General features: G+C 37.9%; 1 protein-coding gene across 20 annotated transcripts in view; it reads right to left on the bottom strand.

Moving 5' to 3' along the window:
- The window catches only part of TENM2 (teneurin transmembrane protein 2), a 613,377-nt gene that overhangs the window by 56,551 nt on the left and 531,312 nt on the right, over positions 1-25,514 (bottom strand). For 14 of the 20 annotated variants that reach the window (XM_072935329.1, XM_072935331.1, XM_030284000.4 and 11 more), the window contains 2 exons: positions 20,796-20,996; positions 19,064-19,276 (listed from right to left, as the gene is read on the bottom strand). In XM_072935329.1, coding sequence (XP_072791430.1) covers positions 19,064-19,276; positions 20,796-20,996 — 414 coding nt within the window. The remainder of the gene's footprint in view (positions 1-19,063; positions 19,277-20,795; positions 20,997-25,514) is intronic. The other 6 variants (XM_072935334.1, XM_072935337.1, XM_072935338.1 and 3 more) reach the window with 3 other exon arrangements.

Raw genomic sequence — 25,514 nt, 5'->3', positions numbered from 1 at the left:
GGTGAAACACTAAAGCAGCCTCCCTCCTCTCTATCTCCAGCTTGCCCATGGAATTGGAAGCTGAGAACTTTACTACAGGTAGATATAATTTCACAATAAAACAGCAAGAAACATTTCAGTACATTTTCCAGTGTTGCACCAGGAATCTGTGACGAGCATATGAGAGATATCAGAGTGAGAATCACTATGAAAGCAAAAACCAAAATATGGACTGTGCTTAGTTCAAAAATGGATCGTGCTGAATTCCATTGTCCTTGTTGAGCCTGTAGCTAAGCTGTTTCCAGTTTTCAACTATAGTGAAATTATTCTGAAATTAAATTATGCAGTTATAGTTAATTTTTGAGCTCAAAAAATTAATTTCCAGTATGTAGGCAGTACACCAAGAATTCTAATTCAATTTTGGATAAATTCTGCACAGATTTCCTTTTTACTCTGGTATTCCCAAACTTGAAGTATACAAGTACACATGTCCAGCTCCCCACACATATACAGATTTTCCATTGCATAAACTACTTTAAACTCCAAAACAAACATTTTAAGTAAACTAAACTGTAAAGTCTGCCGAACCAATTTGTGGTTTTAGTCAGAATCATCAGAACTCCCACTTATGGTGGGGCAAATCTTTCTGCAAAAAGAAAGGGAAAGGCCAGCCAGGGAAAGACAAGGTAGAGAAACATTTCTCTTTTTAAAACTTCCAAACTCTGATGGAAGAGGTAACCTCTCAGTGTAATTAAAAGAAAAAAAAAAAGGAGAACAGGAGAGATGAAGGGGGAAAAAAAAAATCTAAGTGGTATCTCAGAGCCACTTAGAGAAAAGTATTATGCTTTTAGCCTCTCAGTTTGTACATGGAAATATATAAGTGAATCAAGAGCTTATGTCTTTTGAGTCCTTCAGATCCTGTGCCATCAGCCATTTATTCTCCAAACAGTATCTCCCAGCAGCTCTCCCTATTTAGTGCACATGTGCACAGCTACAGCTGGAATATATCTCGTGTTTATCTTCCCACATGACCTCATTTCACACATCCTCATCCAAAGCCTCTGGCAGTCACTGGAGCCTTTCCAGTGACTTCAGCTGAGGCTGGATCAGGTGGTCCTGTGGGTGAAGAAGCCCTGCAGTGAAGAGTATGTTCTACAGCACAGTGTTTCCTCACTCATAGGATGCACACGAGTTTCAAGGGGAACATTTAAATTACATTTCAATTCTCATCTTCTCATTACAGCTGTTAACTACAGAACTGGAGCAAATAAAAGTAGTCTGGGATATGATGGTACCTAAAGAATTTAGAGAAATGACATAAAAGCAGTAATGACAATAGCCTATTTAATTTGGATTTTAGAGGATAATCACTGTTTCCATATTTTCTGTTCATTCCTTCAGTGAACTGCTGGTATGCCTACAGCTATCTAGCAAATAATAAATGAGGTACATGGAATGAGGTACCTAGCAACATTGAAAATAAAATTATGCTTTTTATTTGCTATTGTTATTTTTTAATCCTTCAATTCCAAAGCCTTCAGGGCTTAGTTAAAGCCAAAGAAAGGGCATACAAATAAAAATGACACAGTGTTATGGTAGGCACAGGCACAAGTCATTTTCTACAGAGTAATACTTCAACTGAAATAAACTCAAACCCCAAACACGGAATGAAACACATGTCAATGAACCAGAGTGTTGGCTGAGTGAGAGGTGAGGCCCCTGTGAGTGAGTTTTGACAGTTCCAGAACAGGCTGGAGCCATGCAGAGGCACCAGCCCAGGGCTCTGAAGCAGGGCAGTGACACTGATTGACAAATTGCTGAGAATGAAGCCAGCACAAAGCTCAGTGCCACTGCCACGTACACAGCAGAGCTGCTGCTTCCAGAGAGGGCTCAGAGACAGCAGGAGCTCCTCCCTGGCACTCAAGTGTTTGTCACCAGTGTGCTCTGACTGGCTGCCTTGCTATTGCTTTTTCTTTTAGAGAAAACATTTTTTTTTAAGCTACTCAACACCCTAAATATTTCTTTAAGCAACACACAAACAAAGAAATAAAGAGTAAATATCTACTTGCAGATATCAAATGTGCAGCAAATATCTATGTGCTGTGCAGATGGATATAGCCTGAGTTAGTACTACAGACTGGCCCAGCTACAATTATATTTATTGAACTGGCTGAAAAAAATAAGAAAGGCCAAAAAGTATGTTTAAAGAGCCTTGAAATCCTCCACTCCAATACCTCCTGTGCAGACAAGCAATTAGGAATTTTAAGTAAGATTTCTTAAATTGCCTGGGATATATATTTCATAACAGCATTATCTATCCTGCAATTCCAGTCTTTTACACGTAAGGGCAGGAACTCAGGGAACATCCAACTCTCCAAAAAAAACCATCCAACTCTCCAAATAAACATGTGACTGTTTAGAAGAGAAGTAAAGATCATATAAAAGGGAACTGCTGGTATGAAAAAGTAAGTTTCTAGTAAAGTCACTTGCATCTTTCTAAGGGAAAAGAACAACAACAAAAAAAAGATACAGAGACACACTCCAACAAAAAGAGAGGGAAATTCATGTTGCAATAGAGAACACTATTTGAGATTGAAGAAAAATTTGAGATTGAAGAAAACCCCAGGGTTGGAAGAGCTTCATGCCTTGCTCACAGAACATTCCATGTCACCCAACTTCATGTTCAGTGACTCAAGCAGTCCCCTCCAGTGACCTGGGGTGAAAACACCCTCGAGTTCTCCCTCTTGTGCCAACCAACAGAGCTCTCTGCCACCAGCTTTTGGTGTGAGCCCCTCCAAGCTGCCAACAGCTGGGCAGGGAAATGGGGATAGATTGTGCTACACTGTCCTGAGACTTGATGAAACCAAACAGAAACCAAGCAAATGCCCATGCCTGCTCAGAATATTGGGTATACACACAGAGCTTCAGCTGAGCCCTGAATCTGAGCTCCTGATACACAGACAGTGTCCAGAAGGAAGGGAGACTGCAGTCACCAGGCTGAGGAGCCTCTGCAAGTCCCAGTGCTCTGTGACAGCCAGGCAGGGCTCTCTCTGCACCCCAAAATGGTTATGTGAGCACAAAGACACCTCTCCTCCTGCACAGAGCCCAGCACTGCCCCCATGGCTTTACCAGGAGCAGGGGATGAGTTTCACCCAAGAACCAGCATGAGCAAAGAAGTTATGTGAAATATAAGTTAAGAAACTGCTGCAGCCCAAAAGCTGCAGCTGAGCCACACAGCTCCTGCCAGAGGCCAAGCAGGTTTTTTGCTGAAATTTTGAGCAGAAGCTAAAATTCGACCCTACCAGCACATTTGAGTTACACAGTGTATTCTTTTCAAACAAGACTCATATCCAACTCCTATTCATATACCCAATAAAAAGATATATAAAAGATGCAGTAAAAATTTGTATTTAAGATAGCTGGGTCTCTCAAATTAATCTTACTGTAACAAAATCCATTTAGAATATAATTCCAGGTGAAATTGCATTCATAAAACTACTACCAAAACTATAATCTTCTATTGTATTAATGTTTCTGATATCACATACAAGCACTGGCATCATCTTTCATAGTATGTAATATCCTTTCTGAAAAAGAAGCCTTCTCAAGCTGAATTTATCTCTAAAATAACATCTATTTAAAGAGTTTTGTGGCAGCTAAATGATAAAGTGACCTATCAGACAGGATGTGTAAATTCAGTCAATTGAAGGGCAACAAGCAAAACACTGACTTCATATTTGAAAGAATATCAACCTAATTACAATGTAATCTAGACTTAATGTAATTTAGGATTTTTCTAGGAAGACATTCTCAGTTCAGTTATTAGCTTCAAAATACTTTTTCACTTCACAAATCCTCCACATATTGCATAGAGGAGGAATGAATTCCTTTCCTCCTTAGATGAGAACCTCCACAAAAGATAAAAAAGAAAAATCACATTACACACTTTTTCTCCAAATGCTAATTGTATTACTTTAACTGTAACTCCTTTAACATTCAAAAAACTTTACCAAATTGAGGACTTTAAGTCAATCAAAATGCCCAGTAAGCCAAGTTAGCATTTAGAGTGACCAAACAGAACTGCTCCCCTTCTGTCGGTGCTACTTTATAGTAGTTTTGATCAGTATTTCAAATTCAGTTTGAATTCAGTAATGTGAGGGAATGGGATTTGTGCACACACACACAGATACACAGGTAGAGAGCTGCAGGGAGAGAACAAGGAGATGTTACAAAGTGCTTAAGCTGCTCAATACTCTGCAGAAGATGCACAGCACTGAGAGGTATCAGCCTGTAGGGCGGTTGTAGGGAGTCTGCCCTAAAATCTGTAGGCCCGAGTCTGGTGTCTGACCTCAGAAGCACCCGACTTTGAAGGAGAGGCTGGGCCAGCTGACCTGCTGCATCCCTTCTAAACTGAATTATCTACCATCCCTTCGGTTTTAGAGCTTTATATTTCATAATTCTCAGGGCAGGGAAATCCCAGTTTTCTCAGGCACTATTAAAATATAATTGCTTGCTATTCATTAGAAATTAACACCTGCAAAGAATTTATAATTTAGCAATTAACTTTCAGGTATGCAAATGCTGATCCCTTGTAAGTGTGCAGGTTATCTCTGACAGAAGAATAAATAGGAGCCTTAAGAGGAGCAGGCAGTTTCCTCTGTTTCTGTGTGGCAGATTAGTACGTTCTGTCCCTTAAATTTGGTACAGAACTTTGGAATCCCTTCAGGATGAAAACCACTATTTAGACATGTGCATTATATTCTGCAGCTGATCTTCTTAAAGTATTAATCACATCTATTCCATTAAATGGCTGCACACTGCATGGGTTTGGATTTCAGAGTTCCAACATTCCAATTGTCCAAAAGAAAACCCCAAAGAAAGTGCCAGAGCAAAAACCAGAAGCTTTAATGAAGTTTTGTGAAATAGTTTGGAATGAAAAATAGTAGCAATGCACTAAATGTTTTATGCCTTCTGGCTTGCAGCAATCCTAAATCTTCGTGACATTAAAATATGATTACAAGTGGCCAAAAATAATGGGTATTTGAATAATAAAATAAATATATCTCACATGTTTGTTAAGGCTAGAATTTATGGAGTTGGAATATAAACAAATATAAAGTATGAAATAATGCTCATGACCTAGGAGCAGTATTCCACCACATGGGCAATGTATGCAAAACAAATTAAAATAGATAAGCAATGTATTCTGAGTTATGTGTTTGTGTATGCTGAGTTGTTTGTCAGATATAGGATAGAGGATGAATATTTCAGTATTTAAATATACTTTATTAACATCCCTTTAATTCTAAAGTGCAAGGCACCATTCTGCATCCCTTGTCAATATACATAAGCCTCACGAATATCATATCATTTTCCAATTTTTATATCTACTAACTGCACAAATAACAAATAAAAATGTGGCATTCACAAATGAACTGATTTAAGTCTTCCATGCATAAAACAGTTATCTTTTAGTTCCTTTTTTAATCTGTTTACGTGGCAAAGGAAGAAACATCCTAATCCTTCAGATATAGACAGTTGCTTTGATATTTAAACACTAAATGAATCTGTGAAAGTGATTTTGATCTACAAGGGAGCTCATCTTCTCCATCTCACCCCCAAGTAAGCCAAGAGTATTTAATCTGCACTAGGAAGAAATTTGGAAGACAAACGAGCTCTTTAAGCTCTGCTTGCTTTACATTAAACATATTTACTACCAGGCAACTGATGGCTCTGCTCCTCCCCTTGCCTCACTAGAAGTGTCCTTAATTCTCTGGAACGAATACTTAAGTCTTTCTGCTGCTGGGCAGAGCATTTATTTTCCATTTCTCTGTAGAAGCCATCAGAAGCACCAATGAGACTTTTATTTTGATTGCCTTCCATCTATATTTGACAGTTTTTAAGCCATCCCGAGGCAGGCAGGTTGTCACTTCTCCCACTGGGACTGTTTTCCAGGAGCACTTAGGAAGGGAAACACAATGTAAGGGAGTGGGAGATGAAGCCAAGAAATCTGGAGACCACTCTGCCTCAGCTGCAATAGGATTATGTGACCAGGACAATCAGTATATTGAATTAATAAACTCCATTCACTGATTCATGTCAAGCAAAAAAGTGCAGAGCAGAGCTATGTATTGTCAGGATATTTGCTTTAGTTTTAAAAAAAATCAACAAAACAAGGAAAAGCAGAAGCAAAGATCAGTCAAAAGGAATTTCCAATAACTAATAATAATAAAGAAAATCTATGGTTTGTGCAAGGAACATCTAAAAGGCAATTTGCTGCAGTTTTGTGTAGATAACTCTGTCTTTGCAATGCTGAAAACGTGTGAGTAGCTCATAGCATCTCTAAACATAACAAACAGATGTCAAAGAAATTTTTCTTTTCTATCCAAGTTATCACATTTCTTAGAAAAGTTCCAGGGGAAAGGTACCAGAGTATGAGACTGCCCTGAAGGCCAGCATTGTTGATCCTCAGCATTCAAATAAAATCATAATTACCCATTTCCCATAATTTCAGTGGGGTATGGTGTCACTGTCCCTTGTTTATAGCTCAACTGCCAGCACGTTTCCAGGAGCAGGTTAGAACCACATTAATGAGGCTTTATTTTACCCAGTGGCCACGTGCTCAGAGCTGTGAGCCTGAGTGTGCAGCCCCTTCCCACTGCTCAGCACCAAGACAATCCTGCCTGCACTGGGCTGCAGAGGATTTCCAGCAGGTTCCACTCGTGTGCAGCTGAGGAGGGAGCACCAGAAGCTCCCCAAGGTTTGTTAGAGTTTGACTCTGTGAGATCTCACAGTTCACAATCCAGCAAAGAGAACCTGGGGACAGCTCTGGCTTTCAGGGTAAACATGTATGTGGGAATATGCCTAATCAGGCACAGTGCATATCCAATTTACTCTAATAACTGCTGTAAGCACTCAGGAAGTTTCTGCAGAAATCCCTTTTAATGGTGTCACTCACTGGAAAAGCTCTCCTGCAGTTTAGTGACACAGCCTCGCTCCTCAATGTACAAATCTGTCAACACAAGACTTGTATGTGAGTTCTCCAGCATGCTCACCTGCTTCTCACTCTGAAGAAAACCACTTACTAATGGTAATTATTTCCTAGGCTGGGCTGAAGTTACCTAATTCAAGTAAGGGATCAGTAGCAGTGGCCCTGTGGAAGTTCATCTTTAATAAACCTATAATCTTTAGTCACAGGACAAAAATTCAAAAGCAATACTGATGAGAACTGACATTTTCCTTTTCACTTCACTGTCATTTATTCACTTTTGAGTGACATCCCTCCTCACATTTCATTACATTTTTATCTCAAGTATCAAAATACAGCAAATAAATAATTAAGATCTGGGGACATATTCTGCAAATAACTTTATTAAGTCTCCCATTTAGTATCAATAGGAATGCTCACTTCAGAAATCAGAAACATTATATACAACTTGCTAGGAATTTTTAAAACTGCTGTGTTTAATATCAGAATTTCTAACAAGAATCCTTAATAAGTAGGGGAAATTGTAACTATAGAAATTGAGTAAATAGATGCAGTCTTCAATGGAAGGCACACATATTAAGTCCCCCTAGTTCTGCTGAATAAATATTTCCCTTTATAAAGCATCTCATACTTTCAAATTTTAATGCAGTAGAAGCTTTTAAATTAGTTAATGAGGATCTTAGAAATTTCATGGTAACTAGAAACACAAACACTGGTCAAAGATGACAGATTTTACTTAGCATATTCTTTGTGTATGGAAGATTGAAAGATTAAAATGAATGGGGATATAATTAGATTGTAATAAGCATTGTCTTAATTGCATTTAAAAAAAACCCCATAACTAAAAAGTTTCATGTGGAATGGAAATATTAATAATTTTAGGAGACATTTCAGCGAATCCAAAAAGTCTGCTGAGTGATATTTCATTGCTAATTAACCCTTTTGATTAACTATATGAAGTAACTCTTTGTAATTAAGGGTGGGTATGAGTGATTTTAATTCAATTTTTTACTCAGCATACAAGCAATCAAAATTATTCTGGAATATACAACAAAAGATTCCAATGAAAAATCAGCCACTGTCCACTCAGCCTTCACAAACAGGGTGACCTTGACTTTGATGCCCTGTTCTCTAAATATGACAGGCTTTCTCCATTGTAAATCAGTATTTCTGACTAATTTTGGGGGAAAAAAAAGTTTCAAACATTCAGAGGATGCACTGAAGATATATAAGGATTGGTTTCATGATAAAGAATCAATTAATAATGATCCAAGGCAGACAGTGACAAAAAAGCAGTTTTACCCCTATTCCAAAGCCAATAAAAAGATGAATTGTATTTAAAAATCAGAGTCACTCTACTCCCTCCACTCTGATCCAGCTGTTAGCAATGCCACATGGGAGCAATGTTAACCTTCATTTCAGAATGCTAAAAAACTCCTATGCTGTGATTTTCTGTCTTAAATCTAAAGCATCATTTCAATTGCTTCTGAAACAAGAAAAGACACATTGCTACTGCTTTTCCTGTACTGTTATAAAGCTGCTCTTAGAAAAAAGTAAAGATTAATCTGAATCTGCAATCATTTTAACAAATGCATTCACTTTACAACAACAAATAATGATTCATGGCTTCCTGCTTACAGTAATACCTTTATGGTCCAATGCAAGGGATTCTGCAATTTTAAAGCAAAATACAGAAGAGGAAGATAAACATCCCTTTTTTTAAAGAACTACTTCATTCTGAGCACACTATCTTCCATTGCAGGACTGAGTGCTATAATGCTAATTCCTCTTAGTTTGAGAGATAAGTGATCTGTAACCCAGCATACACACATTTTGCCTTGCTTTATGAAATGGAAAGCAGTCAGAACATTTTATGATTAAACTGTGCTGAAAGGTGGATGGCAGCACGCTACATCAGGGACTGAGTTCTACTCTCTGGAATTCCCAGCGGTTTAAACAAAAATTCAGTTCTCTCATCTGTACTAATGTGTCTCTGGGTTTAGGAGAATCAGCGTCTTTTGGGACATTTAGGGGTTTGTGTTTGTACATGCTGAATTTACAAAAATAGCTTCAGTGCTATCCTTGAGGAGCTTCTTCCACAAGAAACTCAGCAATGCATTATGATGCCTAAATATTGGAAAATCTCTGTATTTGAAGCAGCACTGCTTTCAAAATCAATAAATCACCATGATCCAGGCAAAAAATGCTATTCCTAAAGAGATTTTTTGTTGTTGTTGTTAATTTGTGCTTTTGGATAATTGTCCTCTTAGTATTGCTTCTAACCCAAAATCACAACCTAGCAACCTAGTAATATTTTCCACTACAAACTGATTTAGTTTTTAATTAAAAAGAATGGTTTTAATCACAATTGCATCCATATATTTACTTCTTAGATACCAAAGTTATTATCCCTTCTAATTCTCTTCAGAAGAGGGACTGCACCTCGATGCATTGTAGTTCTTTAGCTCAGCAGTTCAACGCTATGAAAAACTACTTGAAGGAAAATGAAAACATATATTGTCTAGATGAATTATGAATCTTACTTATTTTTCAAACTCTTGAATAACTTTAGTCTTCCAACATCTACCTAAAAAAAAGTAATATGAAATTTTGTAATTAAACAGAGAAGAAATTAATCTTTATATGGGCTCATGTAAAAATATACTGAAATGTTAGAAGTGTTTATACTTTTCAAATATATGAACAATTAACTATTAGCTCATGTAGTTCAATCTACCCTAATCAAGCCAGAACATTTAAAAAGAAATATCTAAACCTTTTCTCACAGCTATTTTGATGGTATCTTGTTTTACAGCATTTTAAAAGCAGGATACCGTCTATTGATGCTGAGTTTGATCAACCTGCCTTGCACTGGACTGTTGAAAGCTACGAATAGAAACTAAAGATGCAGTGGGATTAGGAAAAAACCAATAAACTTAGATGGTTGTTTGTCAAAATGATGTCTCCCTAGTTCCAGAATGCAGGACACCTTTGAAGAGGCACTGTGGAACAGAGGAAGTGCAAGTGAAGGGGGGCAGGACTTGGGGGCTGCTTTGCAAACCTTGTTTGACACTTGGACATCTGGGACTCGTTGCCCAGCTCCCAAAAACCAGAGGGCCACCACAAGAAAATCCATCCCAGATGTCAGACACCACTCATGGGCCACACAATTGGCTGATCACAGTAAGGCAGGAGTAAAAATATCTTTTAAATGTAGTAGAGAGAGAGGGAGAAAAGCTTTATGTGGATAAGCAGACAGCCATGTCTCCCCTGCCTACATTTTCATTAAGGATAATGTTTTGATCCATGTCACAGCAAATCCTTCATGAAAGCCAACTTGCTACTTTTCCATGAAAACTGCTTAACTGTTTAAGAGAGGTACTTTTTTTGAGTGAAATATTTAAGTGTGCAGTGGTCAGGGTCAGCTCTCAGAGTTGAAAATCCTCAGGGAACAGCTGGCCCATGAATCCTCTCTGCTCTAATCCCGTTAGTGAATGAAGAGGGGATGATGACAAACACAGCAACCTCTATATATCATGTCCTGCTTTTCCTTTGGCTTTCAGCAGCCTGGCTCTGAGCTGCTGATTAATGAGACACCAGCACTGCTTTGTCTCCATCTATCCCAGCATGGATGTGTTTTGAAGACAACTGACAGCCTGAGATGGACAATAATATGTCAATCAACACTACATCACTGAAAACACGACAGCAGAATGTGCTGGAAATTGTAGAAATCTACTCAGTTGGGCACAATTTCTTGGCAGGTATAAATCAGGTAATAGCAACCTTAGGATTATTCCAATTATTTTCATGTTCAACATGAAGAGATGAACATGGACTAAAACATCAGATCCAAATGCCTTGAAGAATATTCAAGTTTGTATTCAGCTCTTACACTTCAGTAACCCAAACTATGTTTGCAATTACTTTGGGCAAATTAAATATATTGTATTATATGATGATTTCTGTTGGACAGCAAACTTTGCTTCTTTTTATATGTATAGAAAAGCTATATGTAAAATGAAATAGGCTGAGGCTACACACAGGAATAATCTCCAGAAGCATCGTTATCCTACTGAGCATTTCATGAGCAGGTCAGAACAGGCATGGAAAGAAAGAAGGAACAAGAGAAAAGAGCTGGATAACATAAATTTTGTAAAAACTTTCTTCAATAAGAATGGCTCATGATATCTTGTAACTTATGCTCTGAACAAGTCCCCACTACCATTCCTTAAGATCTGTTAAAAAACTGTCTAAGTAAGGGCTTTTAGTGAAAGAAGGATGTATCAATATTCAGCATCAGCGTGTATTCATCCTCAGTGAGCAGTTACTGCACAAGAGAGAGCTGACAGCTTAAAGAGAAGGCTTTCAATAGTTTCATTTTTCCCCGCAGCCCTAAATAGATCACACAGCAAAATCCTGAACTGACACCTCAGAGGTTCTAGAGAGACCATTTTTTCCTTTTTATTTCTGACATTAATATTTTTAATACAACATTAAACTAAGAAAATATTGAGTAGAGAATTTCAAAAACATCAAATATCTTAGGAAGACAAGTCTCTAACTTTTAATGCATCCTACTATTAATTTGATACTAAATTGGCAAGAAGCTGGGGGAAAAAAAACCCCAACAAAACCCTTTGCAAAGCTTTGCATTTGAAATATTATTCCACTGAGTTTGCAGCAGTCAGGCAAAACACATTTGACTTTATTTGCATCTTCAAGCATAAAAGATTATGTGAAAATAATACTGATGATGTAAGAATGATACCTTGAGAATGCAAGTGATCAAGAAAAAGGTATCTTTAACAGGAATTTGAACAGCATGTCTCAAAAGGATGGATGGGTATTGTTCTCTTTTGTATTTCTTTCTTAGTAGGTATAAATATTATATATATGTACATACATGTCTGTTTCCCAGGATCCAGCTCTCTCTTTCTGTGTCCATACAATCGGTGGCACTGACCTCTCACAAGCACTCCCGTGTCTTTGTTGTTTTGTTTCCAGCAACACTGTGTAATTCACTCACTTGCTGAAGCTCTGCTTGACACCACAGGGTACAAAATAATACAGAAAATATTATCTGCAGGAGAAGAGAAGATTGTCTGGCTCCTGGAATACTGCATAATCGGCTCTGCCCTTTCAAAAGTTAGATCAGCTCCCTGATTGATTGCCCTCCCTCACTTTTTGTGGTCTTTTAAGAGTTCAAGAATTGGCCAGAAAATCAATATAACTCATGTAGGAGCCCCTCCAAAAGGAGAAAAAAGAAATGTGGTTTTAGTTTGGGAAACTATTCACCAGGACCTTCTGGGTGCACCTTTGAAGTACCAGACAAAATGCAGGAAGTTTAGCTGAGAACATACTCATTAAATTTTTTGGGCTAGAAAGGAAAGAAATAAGGTCATGTTCTGCAAATATCCTGTAAAAAGAGAAAGAAAAAAAGCTACTCAAGTGTTCTGACACTGAGCTGTGACATGTTTCAATCATTTACAGGAAGCCCTCAGCAAAGAATGCAAACAGGAAAGTTCTTCCTCATGAATAAGCTTGCCTTTCAGCCAAAAAAGATCCCAGCTGCCCCCTGTAAATTCTGTAAATGAAAAGGAATTCTTTTTCTAAACTCCTTGAAAGTCAAACCACTCTCACTATACATAAATCTCTACACAGAATGCTTCCTAGCAAGTATTCATAATCAGCTACCTTGCTTGGCTATGAGAAAATTAAGTGGATGCCTATTGCAGTTCTGGATTCCTTAGTGCTACAGCAATTATTTCGAAAGTTTACTCATCCACAAAAGTAGTTGGTATATTTCAGTTTTCAGCACAGGAATTTGCAAAGTTACAAACCAGAACCAGAAATTCCAAGTAAGAGCCATCTCCATAGTATGGAATCTGGGGACTCTACAGCCAAGAGATTTTATTCAGAAATAAAAGATGACAAAGATGAGGCAACAAAGAACCTCAATAGCAAATGTAGCTGGGAAAGATAAGAAGCATCAGATTCCCAGGAAGAAATTTATTTACCAGATATGTATTTACCAGGAACTCAAACCTTTGCTGAAGCACAGAGATGCTAGACTAGATGAGCACTTATTTATCCCAGTGATGAGTACATTTCCTTGGCTTTTGGTTATGAAATGTAACATATGTTTCCAAAATTCCACCCTATAAGGAAGATTTTTAGCTTTTAAGTCTCTCTGTGTTTGAATGATAGAAGAGAAAATGTGAATGATGTGCAGTGAGTGACAGAAATAATTGAGAACCTCTCAGGTTGCCTCATGAGGTTCCTCTGCTTTGCTGAGGAGGCACAGGGGGAACAACTCTTAAGCTCCAAAGAATGCTTGGCACCACATTCCCAAAAGGCTGCATCACGAGAAATCTGCTTCCAGGTGTAAAACAGTGGGATAACTGTGTGATACAGGACATGAACTGGAATCTGCACATTCAGGAACAACCAACATCTCAAACATTTTTGGTCATGCCATCATATATAGATTGCCAACATATTTCTACATCAGCAGTAATGAAAAGTGGTCATGACCTAAAAATTCTATGCATTTTTCAAATAAAAAGAAAAAAAAATGTGTTCCTCCTCAGAGCATGCAATCTAAATTCCTGTCATCGTTGTTAGAGGGTTTTTTATGCCTTGATAGGTTATAAACTGTTACAGATTAATTTTAAGTCAGAAATCCATTGAAGAAGTCTAATATATCTAGCTCCTTCTAAATCGCTCTTTGTCAGATACGATGGCTTTCCACTGCCTCCTCCCACACACTTTCCATCTCTCCTGAAAATTGCCTCATCTTTGAATCATTACTGTTGTAATTACAACAAGAGAAATCAGTAGTAGAAGAAAAAAATATCTTCAACACAAAGAGCATTATCATGGGACAAAAATATCTTGCTATATCCAAAGATAACACAATGCTGCATTATTAATGTTTCTATTGATTATTGAGTCCAGGTTAAGGTAAAGAACTAAATCTTTACACTTGTGGTATTCCACCCAGCTGGTAGAAAATATAAACATGTATAAAAGCTAGAAAGGTCATCCCAAAGCACTCAGGGGGGAAAAGTTTTTAGTAAACAATTTTTTATTAAAACCAGAGGTGAAATATGGTCCACATAGTGTTCACCTCCAAAGGAACAGTATTTAAAGTATTTCCTTACTGGGTGTGAGCTTGTTTGGATGTTTCAGAGTGGCTCAATATCCACATTGACAACCCATTGTTCTGCAAATACAGAACACATAGATCAGTCTCCCTGGCTGGATAAATTATCAATTCTACTTTCAACAGTGGCACTGGATTCTTAAAGGGAATGACAGCACAACTCTTAAGGTAGGCCATTAAAAATCAAGTCCTTAGAAGGAATGCTTCCTCCTAAGCTCATTTAAAAGGAGACTGGAAGAGAGCTCATGGAGTTCAATGATTTCTGGTGAGGCTGCTGCCCCAGGGCAGAGGAATTACCTCTGCTATTCCTGTCAAGTGTTTGTCTAAATGGTTGATAAAACTTCATTGATGAGGAATTCACAGTTTGCTTGGACAACCTCCTTCAGTTTTTCATTTATTGGTAACATGTTTTTTCCTAACACAAATCTTGTACTATAATTTAAACTTCCTAATCATCCTAGACACAAAGTCCTTTCTTTTTTTCAGTACATTTTTAAGCATGTGAAAATATTAGGTCATTTTCCACCATGTAGGTGACAGAATCCTAGCTTTTTTCAAATCTTTCTCCTTTATTCAAGATATTCACAGAAGATAAGATACAGAGCTAATACAGATTTCCAACCCCCTTCTTTACTAAGGAACTTGTTCTCCAGTTTTGACAGTTTTAGTACAAGGGCCAAGGACTCAGTGGGGGAAAGCTGCTGATCCTCAGCTCTGGAGCTAGATTTCAGAAAGCACTATCAAGGCCAGAACAGTGTGAGGTTTATGGCTGGACTTGATGATTTTAAGGGTCTTTTCTAAGCTAAATGAACCCAAGCAGAGCCTGAAGAGATGGGCTCATCACCTGATTGTGTTTTTTCAGGCAGGCAGGCAGGTGGAGGTTCAGCTTCAATGTCTGTACCAGGGCTATAGCTCATTTGCATTTAAAAAAAATTTAAAAGAACATAAAAAATAAGAACTGTCTGGATCAAAATCCAGAGCAGAGTATCTGTATTACCAAATAGCCTTGAGTACAATTTTTCAGACTTTCTGTCTGAATAGGAGTGCTTAACCTAGCTCTAATAGAGGACATGAGCAGACAAGGGCAAGGCTTGGTCATATGATAGGCAGCCACAAAGAAAACCTCACATATCACCTTCTGGTCAGAGCTCACCTTAAAAGATACATTTGAAGACATTTAAATTTTACTTGTAAATATTTAGGATTAAATCCTGCTTTCACTGGTCTCCCAGTGAGATTTTTACCAATAATAAGAGACCATGCTCCAGGGATATGAATTATAGATGGAATTACACTTTTAAAATGGTATTTTTGACTGTTTCATAAGATCTCCATATATATCACACTGTCCTTGGAATGCTATCTTGACAGTTTATATGCAGAACATCCTCTGCAAGCATTTAAAAACAACAGTCTTAAACATCCAGTTATTATTTTCAGTGAAAGTAACAGATCTGTTTTATAACAGCATGTTTTAAAAAACATTCCAATGATTTAAGGAAAAGCTAAATCCTCCATCTTAAATTTCTGTCATGAAATGGGTTCAAGATTAACAACTTCTATACCTTTCTTTCACTTTGTTATTAGTTTTCCAATATTTTTTTTTTCATCTAGATTACCCTCTATTATTTAGTTATAACTTCCTCCATAATTGCAATCAATGAATAGTAATCACTTAATAAACATATCCTGACAGGTCTATTTTTGCACTGGGAAAAGATTAATTTTCTTTATCACCACTCCAGTAAGCAATTTCTTTTCTTACTTGAAGTAGCAAAGTGAACTGAAGTTCTCTGCTTTGAACAGCAGCTGAGCAAGACCAGACCCCCACTCCTTTCACTTTTATATTATTTGGATATAGATTTATCAAAATCTGAGTAACTTGGAACATGCATGCATTTTTATTTGCAGTGATTCTTACACATAATTCTATTGCACACAGGCAAAGCTGCTTTGCACAAGCACTGTGCTAACACTGAGCTCACACTGTTGTTCTGGGAGGATTTTCTGAGTGCTTCTCTTAAACCAAGAAAATCAGAAAGAAAAATTCATTTCTATTAAAACTTTTGAGCTTAGATATTCAACAATGAAATTATAAGGACTGCACATTCTGTCAAGCATCTATTAAAGCCTAATTTGATATTAAATAGAATAAAATATCCTGAATGAACATGGATACCTTCAGGTTCCTATGATGATTTCTTTTCCACTACCATATAAATACAGCAAAAAGAAACTGGTAAAGAAACACAAACAAAAGAGAATAGTTTTTATATCAAAATCTCCTTTTCTTTCTCACAGATCAATTTGTTCTAAGTGGACTTGGCCTAAAGTCACTGGAATCAAAGCAAGTTTTTCTGCTGACTTCATTTCAGACTAGGTGTAGCAAAAATGCAAATTCAGAGTAAATAACTTCTCCTACAGGATTTGCATTTCCTGCCTTTGGACAAACAGCCTGTGCAGTTTTTGGGTACCTTATAGAAAAGACTAATTTGTGGCATCTTTAGGTGGACACTCCTCAGTAATTCTGACATTAAAAGGTGTGCCAAACTTTCAGCTGAAAATGAAACCATAAAGGCAGTACTCTGACAGCGAGCTTCTGTAAAATCTATGTGCACTTTAGCTCTTCCTAGCAATGTGTAAAACAGCTTGAGCAACTCATCATTGTACCAAAGTATCGATTCTCTCTAAGCACAAATTTTCCAGTGGTAACTTCTAGAAATTTCGTACCAATACTGACAAAAATCACTTCTACCATCCTTTTCCTCTGAACTCTGTGGTTCAGCTCCATGTAACACGAACCAGTGGGGTCACACTGAGTTGTCCCTCTGAACTCAATCCCATTCCTACCATCAGCCTTTGTGTGGCCTCAGGACACGATCATGTGAAAATTCTTACTAGTACAGGCCTGCCACAAGAATCTGTCTGCATACAACAGACAACTTCTGACTGCACAAATTTCATCCATGATAACTAGAAGGGCATACCTGAATTTTTTGCACTAGTCTCATCTTTGCCACAGGCAGGACCACATAAAGTTAAGGAAATCTGTGTAATACATACCAAACAAAAAAAGCTTCCACATATTTAAATCACTTTAGAATATCACCCTTCCTCTGGAAAGAATTGATTATATACATCAATGATAAGAAAGATATCTAGTACAAAACTCTGAAAATTAGGCTTAAAATCTCACTTCAGAATTCACTAGTTCAGCTTGCAGTTTTCAGCCTACTTTTGAGATCTTGGTAAAAGGCATCTTTTTGTCTGCACAGTAATGAAGACTTTACATACAGTAATTACTTCTAAACATCAGCACATTACTAAGAGATTATAAAGCAAAACAAATTTTGTGCGAAGTATCAACTTCTGAAATAAGCAATTATTACAGAATTTAATGAAAAAAATTATATTTTAGGCATTTTGTAAAGATCTGGGAAGAACTTTGAAAACAAAATGCCTGGATTAATCTAGCAGAGGTATGTTGATATGATGGAAGTCTGAAAGCAATTATGAAAAAAACACTCTGCATCTGTGCTGATCACAAAGTGTTCAGTCATAAAAGCTTTGATTTAAATCATATTAGCACAGTGTGGAGGAAGCATGCAGCACCACAACATCAAAGGATATGCCCTGAAAATATGTATCAATTTTTATTTTTTTTTTAATCTCTCCAATAGAAGTATACTTTTAGTTTCCAACTCACGTGTAAGTCAGAAACGGTTTGTATATCCAAAGAGAAATCAGAAGGGAATGAAAAAGAAAAACAGCTTGAGGGATGCAAGAATCTCACCATACGTTTAAGTAAAGAAATAACAATTCACTTGTAATAGGACTGTCCCATTAGGGTCCCTGGCTGCCATGAAAATCTCAAGTGACCTATTCTTTTCTTTCTTAAGTTCACCACCGTAAGATAATGAAAACAACATGACTCTGGATTTGGACTCATCAGATTTCTTCTAAGGTATACTTCACAGTTCTCAAAAAATTCTCTGGAGAAAAGCCTGAACCTCACAGTCTCAGTAGATGGGATACTCTTGTTCCAGATGAATCTGCCCAGACTTCTCAGAAGGGATGTGATCACTGAGAATTTCCCATTTTTGATTATAGCTCAGAGAAAATAACAGTTTTCTCCTTTGAGTAAGTTTTCAAAACAATCCAAATAGAGTGCCTGACTGCTTGTAGAGACAAAATAAAGAACTTCACTTAGGAGCAATTAATTCCTCTTTCGAGTAAATTTTCAAGCATGGTAATTGAGAGGATAAAACATCATTGCTTTGTGTAAGGATGACCTTTTTGAACTTCCCAGGCTGCCAGAGCCCAGCTGAGGTTGCGATGCTGCTGCTGCAGTGAGCTGCAGGCTGTCAGGGCAGGATGGCATTGTCTCCATGCCAACACCACTGTCCCAGCACAGCAGGGAGAACGCCAGGGAGCTGCTCCTGTACCGCCAGGGACACACATTCCCCAGCACTGAGCCCTGCTCTGGCTGCTGCTGGTGGGCTGTGTTTCACATGTGATGTACAACAGCAGGAGAGCACGGATGGGTCAGACTGGGAAATTGAAAAACAGGCCATTCACACAAAGGAATGCTTAGTTAGGTTAGAAAATCATTCAGGTTCAGATGCTACTGAGATATCAACCACAGTACCATGTGTTGTATTTATTGATATCACACATGGTACCATTTGTTTCATCTTTACTTACTAATGTGGAATTTGTTGTTGCGTTGTTTTTGTATGTTCTTTTTTTTCTCAATAAACTGGTTTGTTACTAATTTGAAATGATTCCAAGAGCCTACCTGCATTTCCCCCACCCATTTTGAGTCAGGGTTAATATCTGAGAGCGCTTGGGTCCCTAAGGGAACAGCCCATTACAGTCCACGACAGTAACTATGTCTCTACGATTTATGAAAAGAAAGCAATATGTGCCTGTTTCGGTGCCTGTCGTTTGCCTACCAATGGTGCAGTGCTCCCCATTCCAGCCCTCTCTGCATTCACACTTCCCATCTTTACAAGTCCCGTGCTCCGTGCAGCGGGGGTGGCACACACGCTGGTCACAGCCCGCTCCTGTCCAGCCCTCCTCGCAGCGACAGGCCCCGCCGATGCACACGCCGTGGGTGCCACAGTCCACGGAGCACACTTCTAGGAGAGAGAACAGCAGTCACAGCCAGCCTCGGGGCAAGGCAGCAGCACAGCAACACCTCCGCTCAAAACTACCCCAAAACTCCTGCTCACATTCTGAGGAAAGCCAGCATTCCATTTTTGTTTAAAAGCAAACTAAATTAAAAGTCGCTTTGGTGCCTTAAGTTATTTCAAATGTCTTTATATTTTAATATTTTTTAATATAAATGCCTTTATATGTTTCAAATCCTGTACTGCATTAGTACATAACTCTAAACTCCATGGTAAGTGTAAACTACTGTCTACACATTTTGGTCAGATGAAACAATTCCTCTAGGCCTGAAATTCAAGGTCACTCTACAGCCTTAGGCCATGAAAAGTACAAACAAAAGTGAATCGGAAGGGAGCAAACTGTGGGTATATGACTTCATTATCTGAAGTTGAAATTGCAGGAGGAACCCCTGATATGTAAATGGACCAAACTTAAAATTGGCTGAAAAACTCTGACCATTGTCCATCCTGGGTATAGCCTCTCTTGGAGGATTTTGGCTACCCAAGGTGCATTTATAGAAGGTCTTTAATAAATACCTACTTTATTCCCTTAACCTTGTCTAGCCTCTGTTCTAGGTAGCCACTCCAAGGCACCAGCTTAAAAAAAACCTGCTAATGTGCACTGGACAGACCTGCAGAGCTGCATCCTCCATGCAGACAGAAACACGTGTCAGAGGTGCTGTCCCCAACAGCAAAGGAGGCGAGCAGGTGGCTCTGCTCTACTCAAACCTGGACCTCAGGTGATTTTGACAGATATTGATTTCCTAAGAACTGAGACTGAAACTCACGTAAAACTCATTTGGCAGAGAATGGCAGCAATTCAGGGTCATTTAGAATGATAGGTAAAAGTCACTTTCCAAGGAGAGACTTTTGTATTCCTATTACTAACATGGTCATGTATCTGGTGTATCACTCCAAAAATTCTGCTCTCTGCCAAGCTTAAATTTCAGATAAGCAGAAGGGTCTTTTGCCCCATGCATCACCAAAGAAAAGTGGCAGCAAAACTTCCATTCTTGAATTTTTCTCACTGCTTATCCATAAAGCAGAAAACACATCTTGATATTCATGTCACTGGTGGGGTATTCCAGCTGATTAACCTTAGGAAATAACTGGGTAACTGTGAAAAATGTGAATTCTGTTTTGAGAGATTTGGTTTTAACCTACAGCACCATCTCAAGGTTCAACTGACAATGTAAAAGCAAAATTCCCATAAACGATAGAACATTTCCATTTACAGTTGGGAAACAGAAGTACACTTATGTAACTTTTTCAGTCTAAAAGAGAAACAGTGTTAGAACAAAACGCAAACTCCTAACCAAATGAAGAATGTCATGAAAATATATATAGCAGCCCATCCACAGTTCTTCCCAACAAAATTAAACAAGCCCAACCGTGTAACAAAGACAATTTTCCTAATTAATTAAACTTGCCATAGTTTGAAACAAAACAGCGCCGTGACTGCAGAATGGGGAGGAAGCTGTTTCCTTACCGACGGAGCAGTCGGGGCCCATCCAGTTGGGGTCACAGGCGCACAGGCCGGTGTCGGGCAGGTAGGAGCCGTGCCCGCTGCACTGCTCGGGGCACTGCGCTCTGGGCAGCTCGCAGCTCGCTCCTCCCCAGCCCGGGCTGCACAGGCACTCCCCGTTCACACACACCCCGTGGTTGGAGCACGTCGGGTCCAAGCAGTCCACTGCAGGAGGAAACAAAAACCGTCTGCACAAGGGGCGCTTCGCGCCAGGCGGTGCTTGGAAAACGCGCTCTGGAAAGCCTGGAGCACTGGGATAAATAGAGGAGTTGTCCAAGTCATATTAATACCTGGTCTGAGAACAAGAAAGTGAAGTAATTTGTGTTTTACATGAAATAAATCAAGAAGGGTTTGACTGTGCAATGACAGTTTACTGCAGGGATGCTGTGGTGGAGAAACATGAAGACTTAAAAATAGCACTTCAATATATATATCTATAGTCAGAGTTCCACACATAAACCTGGAGACATTTCTTCTGAAACACATTGAAGCTCCAATGACTCATGTACTGTATTTCAAGTATGAAATAAGTTAATAATTTGCAGTTTTAAAGGATTTTTTTATTTGGAGTATCTTTATAAAAACTTCTATTATTATTACTAAAATGTTAGAGCATTGTTTGAACATTAGGACATCCACTTCAAGTACACAAAGGTCAGAATGTCACTGGCTTTCAGCATCATTTAGACTCTTAATCATTAAGGCACTTGTGAATGTTTGATCCATGGTCCATTAGTAGCTGAGCTGTGAAACTGAGAGCCCTGGTTACTTCAACACATATTCTAAACAGCAGATTGTTTCTCTAAAAGAAGCAAAACCAGATACAAATATGGATTTCAACCCAGAAACAACAGTGAAAATAGTTATGATGAAAAATAATGCAATGGAATTTCAGCTACTATTTCAGTCCTATGAAGGAAGGTTACAAGCTGTCTTTCAAATCAACTTTATCAGTAACATTATGAGTTTGCAAATTTTTATCTTGTATCATGAATCTGTACAACAATACTATGCTTTACTGCCAATACCCACATGGAGGCTTTACCAAGTACCTTTTGCTGTGGAATTGAAGGTCAAGGTCAAATTCATGTCTTAAATAACTTGAATTCATCTCATGACTGGTATATATTAGCTCACAACAGCAGGACCAAGAATGATTTGCATTCTCTCTCACTGCTCCAGAAGATCTGAGTTTATAATGAAAGTGATTTATCTCTCATCTTTTCCAAACTGATCCTTCTAAATTAAGGCAGAGATATTTTCACTCCACTTGATGTGAACAGTACTTGATCTTTTAAATCTCAACTTTTCTGTAAACACAGAGCCTTGTCAAACTATTTTATTTAGTTGTAAAACATTTAAAGCAAGTATATAGATTAGATACAGGCAGAGGATTGAGACAAGTGCATTTAGAGATGAAATAAAATGAGTTATCAGAATACAGTGGTATAGAATTCAGAATACAGTAGTACAGGAATAAATTACTGTAAAATTTCTTACAAGATTTTCATTTTAATGATTACTTTGGCTAAGTTTTTGGGTTTGATTTTTCTTCTTTTTGTTTAAGATTTAAAGCTGAGCTAACTGGACATGAAAATATTAGAATGTAATTTCATTTTTAAAGGTAAACCAAGATTGGTTTGTGGTTCACCTCAAAGTTGATAAATTCATAAACTGTTTTAAATTACACAGAATGCTTGTCCTGTATTGTTACTCCTTCTTTGTGCTTAGCCAAATTATAACCTCTTTGAACTTCACAATGCATCTTTTGTACAACTGCTGTTGAACTCAATGGACACAAAACTGTGATAAAACATTCTGATTGAATAAAGAAGTAAAGTACACAAAAACCTAGGTCAATCTACTTTAAAGATGAAGGTTACTTCCCCCCTACATTCGGTCTGTTCTGGGTTTTTTTAGAATATATATTTTAACAGAAAATGTAGAAGGGTAATACGTGTATAACATCATTATAGGACAGCTAACTTTAGGAGATAATGATAAGTCATAATGTACTCTCCTTGTCAGGAATGTATCATCTTCCTTCTCAAATGGAAGCACTAATGAAAGGAATGTGGAGCATATGAAAAACACCACCTTCTGCTATACAAATTAACTGTCCTCCCTCTATCCTGAATTACAGTGCTCATGCAGCTTTGATTTATTTCTACAGAATGAGCTGATCAATGCCCTAAGCCCCCAATTTCCCTTGTTTTACAGGATAACACACTAAACACCTTTGTCCTTTGTTCTAGACAAATGTGCTTTACAGCTATTTTGTTCTACCATCTGGGCAAGTAGCAGCTTTCAAAGTTTAAACTGAGGAGAGTTTTTACTCTGAGCTCCAATCTTGTTCTATTTTAATACATGCTCAGAGTTATCATCTCGGGCCAGATCCTTGCTGTTGAAATTAGCATAATGTGATTACCTGCAATAGAACTGCACCAACTCGTGTTGCAGAGGTTCTGCCCTGAGGTGTAGCAGGGTTTACAACGCTATTTAATCAGGATTTATACACAGACCATCTTTGGTGCTTAAACAAAGGAGAATGCACCTTAGCAAGTATGTTAGGCTTGAAACTCACAGCCCCCTGGCAGCTCAGATCATTAGAGCTCATTTAGTATTGGGCCCTCTGTAGATTTGACAAAAAAAGGTACTGAAAGCAATTTATATCCTTAAGGACAAAAAGGAGGTCAAGGAGTTTTCTGAACAATATGTACCATGAAGTCCCCAAAGAGCTATGAATTACACTTATGAAGTTAAATGTCATTGAAAAATGACTCAACCAGGAAAGTGACAAGAAAACCACCCTTAACTGAACCTAATTTGGCAATTTCACTTGTGTCCCCCCCAAAGTAGGCTGAATGAAGCCTGACAAATACCCCACTTCATCTTCTGTGCAAATTTGTTAATAGAAAAACAGTGTTTATGCTGCAAAAATTGTGCATCAAAAATATTGATTTTGGTGTCACTTTCATTTCAGGTAAATTGTTTGAACAATATAACCATGATGAATATCAGAAATAAAAAGCTACTGGGAAGAAAAAAAAAATGCTGACCCACTTATTCTAATTCAATATCCTAGTTGGAAAATGGCAAATGAATCAACCTTTGCCATTCCTTTTGGAAGTTCAAATCAATAGAGGAGATTTCATATATTACATAGAGATACAGAAATATTATATCTATCATTCTACCATTAAAAGTGTAAAATTTATATTCCTGCAAAAACCTTAACTAAGACTAGATGATTAATTAGACAGACACCACTTCATAGTGTACCCTTTCTCCCACAGCTCTCAAACTAATGTGAGAAATATACAAAAGAAATGGAATTTTAGAGTAGAAACATGGTGGTTGATATTTATTTATTTGCAAATTAATTCATTGACTTATTTATTGCCCAATCATACATGCAAAAAGTTGCTTTAACCTTTCTTGTCATGTTATTGGCCCCTTCCAAGTTTGCAATCAATACCTCCTGCCTTTGTAATCCATTTATCTTTTTAGGAAGAAACGTATCCTTCCAAACACAGTGTTGGTTAAATAATGTATATCCTTTCCTCTCACATAGCCATTCACCTCCCAAAAAGCTCTGTTGACTGATAGTTTTGTTGTGTTCCCAATTTTGGCTGGAGTTAACCCAATACCTTTGCAAAAAGGCCTGCACTGGCTTTTTCCAGAAACTTCTCTGGAGCTGCTGATGTCTCTGCTTCACCATTCCAAACATTCACCTGAGGATAAAGATGGATTAAGCACTACAGGAGCCTACTTCTCTTACAGGAGTTTGGGGATCCAAGGTAGATAGATCCATGGGGATCCATGGCCCAGACACAGCACAGCCATTCTAGAGAACTGAAATCAGAGAGAATTCCTTTCAAGTACCTGAAAATAACAATCAAAGTGAGGGAGGAATGGTTTGCAAGATAAAATTTCCTGAATTAAATGAAACAAAGATAATTTCAAGCTGTCTACCATAATCTTTTTAATAACACAAGCATTTATAACAACAGAAAATATGATGAAATGTATCAAACTTAATGAGACCAAGCCAACAATTGCAGCTAGTACCAGAAAGAGAGGTCCTGCAGTCCTGGGGAATAGATTGGGTGCTGTAGAGCAAGTTAAAGAGTCTTTTTCATCTTTGATTTTCATGAGAATGATAGTTAAAGCAAGGCATTTCAGATAATTTTTGAATATCTCCTGGTATCACACACTCAGGGTGAACTGAGAACTATTAATTCTAAGGGGAAAAAAGATATTATAACATTTTCTGGATATAGTTTAAAATATAATCCATTAAAAACAACGCAAAACCTCTTGGCTTCAACTGAATTCTGGAGAAAAGCTCTAACAACCAGTGTGGAAGGAGGATTTAGTGGAAGAATGTGACAGGAATGAACTGAACAAACAATTGCAGTCCCACCAGCGAGGATCCTTGGTTTCTTTGTTTTCTTCCTTTTACCACAAGTTCACTCAGACTAATGCAGAATCTTGTCCTAAAGGTGACAGCCGTGGTCCTGAGAATAAAAGCCTTTAAAAATAAAAGCCTTTAAAAGCCTTTAAAATGGTTTGTTTATTTACAGTTTTCTTTCCCTTTCTTTTCTGATGGGAGAGAGAGCTGTTTACTACAGGGTAAGACGAAAATTGATACACACAGTATCAATACAGATCTGCAACCCA

The sequence above is a fragment of the Taeniopygia guttata genome, chromosome 13 (assembly GCF_048771995.1).
Source record: "Taeniopygia guttata chromosome 13, bTaeGut7.mat, whole genome shotgun sequence".
Classification (NCBI taxonomy): domain Eukaryota; kingdom Metazoa; phylum Chordata; class Aves; order Passeriformes; family Estrildidae; genus Taeniopygia; species Taeniopygia guttata.
This window is presented reverse-complemented; position numbering and strand designations above follow the sequence as displayed.